At 39.6% G+C, this 13451-nt stretch overlaps 1 protein-coding gene across 1 annotated transcript; it reads left to right on the top strand.

The window, feature by feature from the left end:
- The first annotated feature begins 261 nt into the window (after positions 1-261).
- On the top strand, positions 262-1873 carry kcnf1b (potassium voltage-gated channel, subfamily F, member 1b). The gene has a single exon (XM_074692534.1). The coding sequence runs from the start codon at positions 339-341 to the stop codon at positions 1656-1658; it is 1320 nt and encodes a 439-aa protein (XP_074548635.1). The 5' UTR covers positions 262-338; the 3' UTR covers positions 1659-1873.
- Positions 1874-13451: the final 11578 nt, after the last annotated feature.

The raw sequence follows: 13451 nt of genomic DNA, 5'->3' as shown, positions 1-13451 counted from the left end.
AGTATTGACTTGAACAATCAAACAGCTGCATATTGGATTCCTATGATGTGAGCGCCTGAGAAAGAGAGAGGAAAGGAGGTATGTGTGTGTGTGTGTGTGTGTGTGTGTGTGTGTGTGTGTGTGTGTGTGTGTGTGTGTGTGTGTGTGTGTGTGTGTGTGTGTGTGTGTGTGTGTGTGTGTGTGTGTGTGGAGGGGCTGTACCATTAAGCATTAAGCCCAAGAAGCAGTCTTGAGACGACACTTTTACGCACCAAAGTCATGAACACATTGGTCGTTAGCGCTGAAACCGTCGATGATCTTCATGAAAAACAGGTTATTACAAATTAAAAACTTGTAAAATGTGGACAATCCCGAAGCCAAACTATACAAGTGGTGTGTGTGCTGAGGGGGATATCGCTGTGAACATCGGCGGAGTCCGTGTGGTGCTCTTCGGGGACGTTTTGAACCGCTACCCGGAGAGCAGACTGGCAGAGCTGCTGAACTGCTCCGCTCAGGATCGAGACGTTATCTCATCACTCTGTGATGACTTTGACCCGGGGAGGAAGGAGTTCTACTTCGACAGAGATCCCGATGCTTTCAAGTGCATCATCGACGTGTATTACTTTGATGAAATTCACATCAAGCGCGGGATCTGTCCAATTTGTTTCATCAAGGAGATGGAGTTCTGGAAAATTGATCCAGGCGTCTTGGACGAGTGCTGTAAAAGTTACTTAAATGAGAAGGAGGAAGAGTTGAGGGAGATTGCCAGCAAAGTGAAAGTGATTCTGGAGGATCTGGAGGTGGACCAGTGCATTACGCGCACCCAGCGGTGCCAGAGGTTCCTGTGGAAGCTGATGGAGAAGCCGGGTTCCTCCCCGCCTGCGCGCTTCATTGCCATCGCCTCCTTCCTCTCCATCCTGGTGTCCGCGGTGGTGATGTGCGTAGGGACCATCCCAGAGCTGCAAGTGACGGACGCCGAGGGGAAACAGGTGGAGCACCCGGTCCTGGAGGCGATCGAGACCGCGTGCATGTCGTGGTTCACCGCGGAGTACCTGCTGCGCTTCGCCTCCTCTCCAAACAAGCTGCACTTTGCGCTCTCTGTCATGAATGTTATCGACTTTATGGCTATTATTCCTTTCTACGTGGTCTTATCCCTCACTTATCTCGGCACCACATCCATGATGGAGCTGGCTAATGTGCAGCAGGCAGTGCAGGCGCTCCGCATCATGCGTATCGCGCGTATTTTCAAGCTGGCGCGCCACTCCTCCGGGCTGCAGACTCTCACCTACGCGCTGAAGAGGAGCCTGAAGGAGCTGGGGCTGCTTCTCATGTACATGGGTGTGGGCATTTTTGTTTTCTCAGCACTGGGCTACACCATGGAGCAGAGCCACCCGGAGACGCTCTTCAGGAGCATCCCGCAGTCTTTCTGGTGGGCCATCATCACCATGACCACGGTTGGTTACGGCGACATCTACCCCAAAACCACGCTCGGCAAGTGCAACGCAGCCGTCAGCTTCCTGTGCGGGGTGATAGCCATCGCCCTGCCGATCCACCCCATTATTAACAACTTTGTGGTTTTCTACAATAAACAGAAAGTTTTGGAAACAGCTGCAAAGCATGAAGTGGAGCTGATGGAGCTGAAGTCTAGTGGGGACGCGCGCAGAAGAAGCAGGGATTAAGACGCACGGACAGTAAGACCCGATGAAGACAGGAGCGCCAGCGGCTCCACCTGTACATGCTGTAAAAATGTAATTTAACAGTTGACACTAAAATCAGAGAGTCCAAGCTTTCAAATCAAGTCACGTTGACTCTTTATGGACCTTGTTCGGACTGTCCCAGTATTTCTGCAGTCAATCATTTTACTGGTTCTCCTTACTGCGCTTCACGCTGCTCATTCCACACTGCAGTTATCTCATTGTCTGTTACTGCTAATTACTACTGTGAAGGCTGTTGTTACCAGATAATTAAAGGATGTGCATGCCAAACCGTGTGCGTGGAGGATTATTACAGCCTCACTGCAAAGTGACAGATAAAATATACGATGATAAAAACCGAGTTGTAATCAGGGGCGTATTTAGTGGTTTGGGGGCCCAAGGCAAACCCAGTCAATGGGGCCCTCCATGTCCTTGTAACTCATCTTCCTCAGAGCTAGACTGGCCTTCCCTGGGTCCACTGTCTCTTTGCCAGAATCAAGGCATGAGTCAGTGCTAATCTTGTACATGGTAACTTAACACAACTAAATGCATTTCCTCAAGTTCTGTACTTTAGTTTGATTTTGAAAAAAGTGAATACATAATTTAGTCCACTTTGTCCTGGATTTGAAATCTTTTGAAATCTTTTGGTCAATTGACAGCTTATTTGTCCCACAGTGGGAAATTTACAGAGTAACAGTAACAAACAAGAAAGTATGAAGTGAAAAACATTACAATAGGTAAATATTGAAAAAATAATTTAGTAAAGAAAAATATGTAAATATCAAGCACAACATAAAACTGGAAAAAAAATCTACTGAAAGAGGTGATATTTACAGTTACCATACTTTTTGATACTATTATTTTAAAGTTAATGTATTTTTATTTGACCCCCTGTCCAGTGAGTTATGTATCCATAAAAGAGATTTTGAACAATGATGTTTATCACCAACTGAAAAAGTTTGATTTTGATAAAATGATCCTGTTTCCTGGGCTAGATAAAGTCCTTAAAATCCTAAGTCTGATGTGTTTATCTCAGATATCAAAGAAACATTGTTTTTATTTCTGACTTGGTTGAAAATAAGAAAAAAAAATGGGGAAAAAAGTGTTTTTTACCACTTTCTTCCTGAATCAAATTTTCAGATGTGTTGTAACATGGAATAGCCCATTGAATAAGAAGGGAGGGGGAGTACCCACGATCATTAAAGATTATTCGATGTATTTTGAAGCATGTGAAGTAAGATTTAGAAAAAAGAAATGCTTTCAATTGAAGAGAACTTCATAAATCAGTTTTTAAGAGATGCTTTGGGGGGCCCCTGGGAATCTTGGGGCCCCAGGCAACTGCCTGTGTTTGCCTAATTGTAGCTACGCCCCTGGTTGTAATGTAGGTAGTAAAAAAGAGTAACAGGTTATAATCAGGTTACATGTCTAGGTTTCAAACTGATGACAAGAATAGGGCAGTGTGAGAAAAAAAAAAGTTCTGTCAAATCTGATCAAATATAACCAGAAATGAGGAAAGATGTCTCAAGGAAGTGATTTTTCTAGAGGAGATATTTTACAGGGACAGATTTTTAAGACCTGTATGATGGGGCTGAACAACCTCTCTGGGCATTCAGCGCAGGAGACACACTGTGAGAGATAGTTAATTTTTGATGAAGAGGGGTCGTCTGAGGTGCCGGTTCAATAAGAGTAGTGTAAAAGAAGGGATTGTAAACAGGAGCTAAGCTTTGTGTGCTGTGCAGTGGATCAGTTAAAACATGCTCTGAAGTCACTTAAAGATTTCCCTTCTACTTCAGCACTTTCAGCTCAAGAGTCTTTCTATATGGGACAATGTTGGTATTACCACCATGACCGTTTTTGGCAGTAAAGTGTGTGTCCATACCTGTTACCATGAAATCTTAGAAACATGTGAGGAAAAACTGTCCCACAGCTGTGAGGTAAACTTCCAATGGGACTTAGTGTTGACCTGATTCAGGTTTGGTGTTAAAAGGTCAAAGGTCAAGGTTAGTGTGATCCCTCAGAGGACAGTTTTGTCAAAACAAAGCTATACTACAGCAATCGTCAGGGTTAGAAAGTAAGAATAAAGTACTAAATTAGCAAGGAAAAAAAATTATGTGACTATTCTCATAATCTTATTCTGCAGCTATAGGATATCAGAAGATCTTAGAAAAGATAGAGGACAATTTCAGTTCCCTAGTGTTGAGGACAGCTTGTTTAGAGGAAAATACATTTGTAGCACTCAGTCCACCTCGCTGTGAATGCAGGGAGGTGTGGATTTGTCAAACAATGTTCCACTGATGAGTTATTGACCAGGAAAGACGAATCTGTGAATATATATTTTTTTAGCTCTACCAGAGTTCTTAACAAAGCCCTAGTTTCTATCACAACATCAGCATAACATCATCATAAGTCTAATTATACTTATCTTAATTAAGCTGATGAGCATAAAGATGGAATAATTCCTCATCAGTGAAACCTTCTAAAGTATAACTCTACATGAGGCTCCATAGTCCTCATTTTTGTACAGGGGCTCTCCTAATGACCCAAAGCTATGGAGTTAAACTTATGACTTTTTTCTCATAAATTGATTAGATGATTGTCTTAAATTAACTTTTTATTTTATTTTCTTAACGTGGTCCCAATCCTCCACCATACAAAAGAGAGGCTAATGTAGAATGAGGGAAACTGCAGGTTAACAGGTGACAGTCATTAGATGTTATCTTCAACCGTTATCAAATTGCATCATATGTAAGAAGCATGTTGTTGTGTCCCTGATGAAGCAGGAGTTATGACGTTTCAGCTGCTTCCCAGCAACAGAGTCAAACTGCACAGCAAATCAAAAAATCCTAGGTTTTGAGGAATTTTTATAGTTAACAGTACAGGTTTGCAAAGGGGTGGGAAATTTCAGGAAAGTTTGCTGAAAATTTGAAATTGAAAATTTTCAGGTTATTGTTCCCATAAACTTAAATGAATTTTTCTAAAAATTTCCAGGATATTTTGAGAATTTCCTTTTTTTTCTAATCAACTTAAAAGAGGTTTTCAAAAATGATCTTGTTTGAAACAACTGACTGAATGCAATTTCAACTGTGTACGATAAATCATGAGCAAAAAATTCCAAGCGCATTTGATCATCATTAATCTCTACTTCACCAGCTTTCAGCATTTCCACTGAGACTGCATCTCTGGATTTGGAGTCTAGAAGTCCTGTGAAGGTAGGTTTTGATGGTGGCACTGGGGTAAATCTATTTTTATGGTTTGTTTTAACTTTAAGTAAAATCAGCTCTTTCAAGCTTTTTCCAGCTGAGACCTCTGAGTAAAGTTAAGTCCATTGTCCCTGCTCATGAGTTTGAGAGGATGATACACACGTTTATCACATCTCAATTGGACTATTGTAATTCTTTATACGCTGGTGTTGATCAGTCGTCTCTGTGGCCCCTACAGCAGATTCAGGATGTGGCTGCTTGCCTACTGACTGGGAAGAGACGACGTGATCATATCGCGCCTGGTAATCTTCACTGGCTTCCTTTCAGCTTCAGGATCAGGTAATATAAATTGTGTTGTTGGTCCTGAATGAGTGTCTGAACCTGGACGCTCCAGTCAGAGCGCTCAGGTCAACACACCAGGTCCTCTGTGATGTCCCTCTGGTTTTGAGTAGGGCTCAAAACCAGAGCTGACAGAGCTTTCATGGTGGCTGCTCCCAATCTGTCCCTGCCCCTGAATAAACAAGGTCCTTAGATTATTGAGAGCTTTAAATCTGTAAAACACACCTCTTTGCATTGGCATCAAACACCTGCATGAGCAACACATCCAGCATTGTATTTAGCTTCAATCTATTGTGGCTTTTTCCTCGTGTTATCTATTGCGTTTTTTATTTCTATTCTTTTGAATTATTTTTTATTAACAACTTTTTTTTTTTATTTATGCACTTTTAAGCTTGTACAGTAGTGATGGGTCAGTCGTGAACAAACCGGCTCTTCGAAGTGCGACAGGAGCCAGTCCTGATTGGGAGCCATTTTTTCTTTTTTTTTCTTTTTTTTTTTTTTTAAGGAAAGAATGAAAGAATAAGATAAACAGTAATCTAGAGTAATAAAATGAATAAAGACCTTAATATCCAATGAATCATTTTACATTGTTTGTGGTAATAAAGGTAAAGGTAATACGATAACTTGGAAGCTGAAATCTCTTATTGAGCCACTGATTCTGTGTTGTTTCACCAAATTTGTTGAGTAGAAAAAAGCTAAAAGTGAAATTGTAAATAGTTTGTTTTTGCATTTTAAAATTATTATGTTTTTGCACCCTGTAGAGTGAGTAAATAAAGGAAACATAATTAGATTAAAAAAACAAAACAAAGTGCAAATTTTTAGATCAATAACTAATTTCGCATACAATTTTACATTATTGTTGGTATTAAATTAATTTAAGCAAAAAAAATAAATAAATAAAAAATAAAAAAATTGAATAGCCGCTTTGGAGCCAAAAGAGACAACTTTTTTAAGTGAGCTGAGCCAAAGGAGCCAGCTCTCTAAAAAGAGCCGTAATTCCCATCACTATTGTACAGCACCTAGGTCAACTGTGGTTGTTTTAAAATGTGCTATGAAAATCAAGTTTGACTTGACTTAAATAAAGTAATGGACACAGTTAATTTAAACTAACAAATGGTCGTCAAAATGTATATAAGTTTCTGAGGCTACCTACAACAAATATCAATGGCAATGTTCATGACAGGTAGACACCATGAGGACAAATTTCAGAGAAATCCCTGAAAATTCATAATTAAGTCATTTCAAAATGTTTGCATGCAGGTCTGGTTTAAAACAAACCAAAATGTGTAATATCTATACATGCATATAAACAGGTAAATGCAGATGATATCAATTCATAAAAAATCCTGTTTATTCCTGTTAATTTCAGAATTTTGCAGCCATAGTTAACGGATTCAAGCCTTCATGTGAAATGCCTCCAGAGACTTCCAGAAAATCTACATCAGTCCATGGAAGGAGGAGGTGAGGCTGAGGTCAGTGTTTGCAGTGTTCCCTCCTCATCCTGTGGGATCTGGGGGTTGATTTATCAGAGCGTCTGTGTCTTCATTTATAAACTGTAGGATCATTTTCTCTGTTTATTCCTGCTTGAGCTCTGCAGGCGACAGGATCTGAGGCAGCAGTCTGTGAGAAACAGCCGTCCTCAGCAGGGGAAGCTTCAAAGTGGAAGTGTATACACCCACACGCTAAACACTCAAATACTTTAACCCCCTCCACCCCGCCTCTTTCCTCCAGCATCATACCACCACCACCCCACCTGCTGTTCCCCTCCCGTCTCCTCTCACTCCTCCGCTCTGCCTCCACCTCCTCATCCTCCGACTCAGACGGAGATCTGTCAGCTCCTCATGCTGAGCGAGCAGCAATCAGACACTTCCTGATGCAGAGATCTAAAGTCGTGAAGTGTTAAAACTTTGCACTTTAAGTATGAAAAGAAAGTTTACTGCAGTCTGAAAGTTTTAAAAAAACAACTAAATGATTGTTCATCAATATACAAGGAAGAAAGATGACAAGTGAGACATTAACCTGCAGTGACTTCAGCCAAAATAGCTCCTCATATGATATGCATCAGTGAGCGCTCCAGGTGACACAGTCTGACTGCTGCTGGTCACTCAGGTGACGTTTGAAATGTGCTGCTTGAACATCCATGGTTAAGTTTCTATCCACTGTTAACACACATTTCCTGAAAGCTTGTCTCATACTGTCAGAACTCTACACACAAACACAATAAAACCCCCAATTCTCCTGCAAAATAAAACTTTACAATAAAATCGATGTAATGTCTTCTCTACATAGTTTTTGTTTTCTAATGACACACCAACCTCCATATGTAGAGACATTAATAAGAAGCAGCTGAACACTGATGTGCTCAGTGTGAAACACTATGATGAATGGAAACTCGTCTTCTCTATTTATCATCAAGTTTCTATCAGTTGTTTACACACTAATTCTGGTAGTTGAGACACAATGACCACAATATGTGACCCATGCATTAACCCCCGGGACCTATCCATCCATCCATTTTCTATACCACTTATCCTGTTCAGGGTCGAGGGTGACTGGAACCTATCCCAGCTGTCATTGGGCAAGAGGCGGGGTACACCCTGGACTGGTCACCAGTCAATCACAGGGCTGACACAGAGACAGACAAACATTCACTCACACACTCACAAGTGACCAATTAACCTGGTGACATGTTTTTGGACTGTGGGAGGAAGCCTGAGAATCCAGAGAGAACCCACACATACACGGGGAGAACATGCAAACTCCACACAGAAAGGCCCACCGGACGAGGTGGGGATTTGAACTGGTGACCTTCTTGCTGTGAGGCTGCAGCGCTAACTGTTGCGCCATCATGCAGCCCCAACCCCAGGACCAATTCTGCTTAACTCATGCTTTACACTCAAATGCAGTTTCTAAAACACACTAAAAAATATAAATAAAATAAAAAAAACAAAAACAACAACAACAAAAACACTCATACACACACAGAGTTGTCTGAATTGGTCAGAACGTAATGAAGAAAATCTCTTTTTCACAAGGAAAACACCGTCATTCACAAGTCTAAAGTTAATTGACCTGTTATGCACTCTGACTCATCACATGGGCAAACTCCTGTCACATTTTTACAATCAGCAATCAGAGCTTTAGCATAAAAAGACAACAGGTGAGCTTTTCTGTTTTGGAACGATGGATGACAACACTGGAAAACAGGCAGAGCCAGAGGAGTGAGAGGAAGAGGAGGAGGAGGAGGAGGAAAACAGAGGACTGTAACCTCTGATGAGATCTGAGCCTCTTTGGTAGACCATGTGGTCCACCATGGTCCACCAGCTGTGAGCAGGTTCACTGTACCATCCATCATCAGGACTTTCTGAACTGAGAACAGCTTAAAAAAAAAAAAAAAAAAAAAAAAAAAAAAAAAAAAAAAAAAACTACTCAGTGAAAAACTGCAGGACTGCAGGTCAACACAGGACTCAGAGAGTACAGTAGGACAGAATGACCTGTGGACTGTTCTGTAGGACTGTGAAAACAAAGTCTGCTCATTTGGGAAATGTATTCCTGATTTGTATTCCTGTACTCACACTATTAATATTTTTACAGCATTTTAATTTTTACTGTTTGTAGCAGACATGAAAGATTAACAACACAAGGTGGTTAAGAACGTTTTCAGTCTCCTGAACAGGAAACTTATCAGCCAAGAGAGGATGAAGAGAGGATGAAGAGAGGATGAAGAGAGGATGAAGAGAGGATGAAGAGAGGATGAAGAGAGGATGCAGCATAGTTTTATTTGACTGTTTACAGTAAAGTCTTCTGTTGTTTTGTCTGTACATCACTGTCTGTTCAGCTTTGTGTTGGTTGGGATGTTCACTGTGTTCATTGTTTTTATTTAGAAGAAGAGTGTCCATTCATCATAGTGTTTTTACACTGAGCTCATCAGTGTTCAGCTGCTTTTATCAATGTCTCTACATATGCTGGTTTGTGTTTCATTAGAGAACAAAACACTATATTAAAAAGTAACTCTGTTCTGATTGTAAAGTTTCATTTTGCAGGAGAAATGAGGGACTTTACTCATTTTGTGTGTGTGTTTTTGCTTTGTGTGTAGCGTTCCGAGAGAATGAGGCATGATTTAAGAAAATGTGTGTAAACGACTGAGAAAAACTGTGATGACTTAGGCTTTTTGTGTGTGTAGTGTTACACAGACAGTACAGACAAGAGCGTGTTGTAAAATATTTTAGAATATTATTTTTACACTCAAAAAAAAAAACACAGAAACAGATTTATTTTTCCCACAAACACAATGAACACAGTGAACATCCCAACCAACACAAAGCTAAAAAGACAAAACCAGAGAAGACTTTACTTGACAGTACAGTAAAACTATATTACATCCTCTCTTCATCCACTCGTCTGTTTCTGTTTGGCCACAGCACCTCATCCATATCACCACATGGTCAAACAAAGAGGCTCAGATTGAATTTATGAAAGGATAGCCCCTTGAGGTGCATCATCTCATTTTCAAGAGGGTCCCTGAACAAACATAAACAGAAAACTCAAGTCACACTACGACACATTCACATATAAACATATAAAACATACAACAGCAGAACATACAGCAGATACAGACATCTTGCTCGCCCTACTCCCATACACAACCCCAACCAACACACGCCTAAAATGCAGAATAGACAAAAAATAATAATAATAACACAGATCAAAAAATGTGAGTGTAAAAAAACTGAAATGATCTTTTCCCAACTTCTTTTAAAATTCTAGGAACAAAAAAATGGGTAGTTGATATGCCTAAGGGTGTATGGAGAGTTGTATGGAATCATGACTTCTTTTAAACATGGAGGGCAATGGAAATAAACACATTTGAAAAGGAAGTGAAGCCAGTGATATTGCCGTCCTGATTTGGGTTGTAGCCAGTTCAATGAATAAATAAATAATACATTCAAACATGTCAGATGGGAGTCTGAGGTGTTTTGATAAAAAATATCAGCATAATTAACAATTGGTAATATGAGTTGTGATATGAGTTGTGTTTTTGTCTTCTTTTGTCTTTTTCTGACGTTCAGTGTAAAACAATTAATAGAACGATAAAGTGATGCAAGACAACCATATGTTTATAATCTATGTGAGGTTTGAAAGTGAGTTCTGGATCGATCCAAAGTCCAAGGTATTCCAATGATATAACTTTATCAACAGGAGATCCATCAGAGAAATAAATGTGAAAGTCCACTGGATAAGATTGGAGGTGACGCGTACTAAAAATCATGCTGCAGGACTTCTTTTTGTTCAGATCTCATCAGATGTTACGGTCCTCTGCTTTCCTCTTCCTTCTCCTCCTCCTCTTCCTCTCACTCCTCTGGCTCTGCCTATTTCTAGTGTTGTCATCCATTGCTCCAAAACAAAAAAGCTCACCTGTTGTCTTTTTATGCTAAAGCTCTGATTGCTGATTCTAAAAATGTGACAGGAGTTTGGCCATGTGATGAGTTAATGTGTATAGTAATGTAACTAGCTTAAAAAATGTAAATGACAATATGTTCCTTTTTGAAAAAGAGATTTCCTTCATTAAATTTTGGCTAAATTCAGAGAACTGTGTGAGTGTTTTAAAAAAGAGTGTTTTAGAAAATTCCAGTTTGAGTGTAAAGCAGAAGTTGTGTTTGTAGTTCAGCAGAGTTGGTCCAGGGGGGTTGGTAGATTGATCACATGTTTTGGTCATTGTGTCTTAAGCACCAGTGTTTGTGTGGAAACAGCTGATAAAAACTGTAATAATGTACAGTTGATGCCTCTCTGCTTGGCTCATGGTGTCTGACCTGCAAACAAAGACATCAAAGATGGAAACGCTCCCATCGATACCTGACTCCCCTCTGTGCGCCTTGATGCTTCTCAGGAAGATCTCCCACGATCTTTAGCGTCCCAGTGTGGGCTGGAGGAGCAGAGAGTGGTAAACAGCTCCTGTTTGAACAATGGTTTAACTGGTCATTAGAGCGCTTTTTAATTAGCTCCCACTGGTCGTGCTGGAGGTGAGGGCAAAGGTAGGTGAGTGTTTAGGTAGCTAAAGTTTACACCTGTCTAAGCATTTTTTAAGACGCCTCTTCATTAGCACATTTCATGTCCACAGTGAACGGAGCTTTGTTTACACCTCTGGTAGGTCTCTAAGGAGTTTAAAAATATGAACTTGGACCTCTCTGATATAACATCACAAATGAGCTCGAGGGTTAGCCTCATGTGGTGCACGCCCCAACCGCTGGGCCACAGTAGAGCATGATGCAATGTTTTTAGAATAATACAGCAGAAAGTCAAGATCATACGGTACATTTCATTTCATTTTATTTCCACATCAAGTCACCTTGAAACTTTGAACGATTAAATTATGGAAGATTCCTAAAATCAGTGAATCATGAAGACCAAACCAACATCAACAACAAAGTCATCATCTGTGTTAGAGTCGGCCCCCCATCTGTTTTTAGTTTCAAATGCCTATAAGAACCACATGAATTTGTTTAATGCACTACGTTTTTTTTTTTTTTTTTAAATAAATAAATTAAAAAAAAAAAAACTTAATCAGGAACACCTATTTCAACAAAATAAAAAAGATAAAAATAAATTCATTCAATCATAAAATACTCTTGGCTCTATGGCTCTTGTCTTGTTAGGTTTGCTGTTGACCCGTTAAAATAGGACTATAAAGCAGAATTAGAGCCCAAACTGAAGTCATTAGTGCTCTGTCAGACAACTCACTGACATCTCACTGTCAGCTGACCCTCTTCCAATCATTTCAGGTTTAGTCCATTCTTTTTTGCCTTGTTCTACCCTGTACAAAAAAAAGATGGTGTGTTCAGTCACAGCAGTGTATAAAGTATTTGGAAGCCATAATTGAATAAAAGTAATATAAAAGTGAAAGTCACTCTCCAAAAGATCGCTTGAGTAAAAGTCTTAAAATATCTAAAATGAAAAGTATTAAAAGTTAAAGTAAAACTTAACAAAGCTAGAAACTGTTGTTTCTTACTCAAGATTTAAGAATAATTCTCCCTCCCTCCTCAAGTGGAAGAGGTTGTTTCCATCATACTGTGTAGACACTGAGGAATATTCCAGGCAGTGTGCATCTCGCTAAGATCAGTCTGATATGAGAGCACCAGTTATTCACTGAGAACACACAGTCCTGATAGTCTTAACATAATTTTGCAGCGAGTAATGACAGTGACAATGTAAAAGTAGAGGAATAAAAGTAAAATTTGGAATGAATGTAAAACTCAAGTAAAGTATAGATCCTCCCAAAACCTACTCCCTGTGAGGAGTTTGAAAGGGATCTTGAAACAGTCTCCCTGCTCAATACATTCCTGAAGGTAACTTACACTTTTTTTTGTTCCTTTACACTTCTGTTCAGCTATGTGACGTTGAACTGGAGTTGGTGACTTGCAAAGTTTCATCTCCAGTCAGCAGCCTGCTAAAATGAGAAAGAGATTCACAGTGGGCCAAGTTCTAGATAGAATCTTTGGTAAAACTGTCACTGAGCAGTAGACGCAGCCACAGCCCCACTCAGACCACCTGACTCTGAAAGAGAGAGACGTCGAGTCTGCCCAAGCAGGACTGAAAGACCAATGAGCAGAACTCTAACTGCAATAGATATATCTGCAAAGAACACACTGGAAGGGTCAATATTTGCCACACATGCATCTGATAACACACTGACACATACATGTTCCTGTAAACACACAGAGACTGGTTTGATACATTTAAACTGTTGTTGTTTGTTTGACCCTGCAAATCTAAATTTAGTGTTTTGCATGATCTGCTTTTAATTTTTTCATTTTTCTTGAGGTGCGCGCGCACACACACACACACACACACACACACACACACACACACACACACACACACACACACACACACATATATATATATATATATATATATATATATATATATATATATATATATATATATATATATATATATATATATATAAATATATATATATTCTGATCAGTAAAAGTAACATGAAAAGTATTAAACTAATGTCTCAATCATAGTCACGTAACACAAAAACCTTTTTTTAATATTAATTTAGATTTCTTGAGGTTCATTTTACTTTACTTTTTTTTTCTAAATTGAAACAGGGATATACTGACAAAGAAAGGCCTTGAGGAACACACCAAAAATATTCAAACTATTTTTTCCATGGGTAATGAAGCCTAGGTAACCATGACATGAGGAACTCTTGGATGAGAGGTGGGTTGTA

The sequence above is a fragment of the Halichoeres trimaculatus genome, unplaced genomic scaffold (genome assembly GCF_033239565.1).
Source record: "Halichoeres trimaculatus isolate MK-OKI-2021-1 unplaced genomic scaffold, fHalTri1.1 fHalTri1_scaffold_17, whole genome shotgun sequence".
Classification (NCBI taxonomy): domain Eukaryota; kingdom Metazoa; phylum Chordata; class Actinopteri; order Labriformes; family Labridae; genus Halichoeres; species Halichoeres trimaculatus.
Note: the sequence above shows the minus strand (reverse complement) of the source record. Positions and strands in the feature narration are given on the sequence as shown.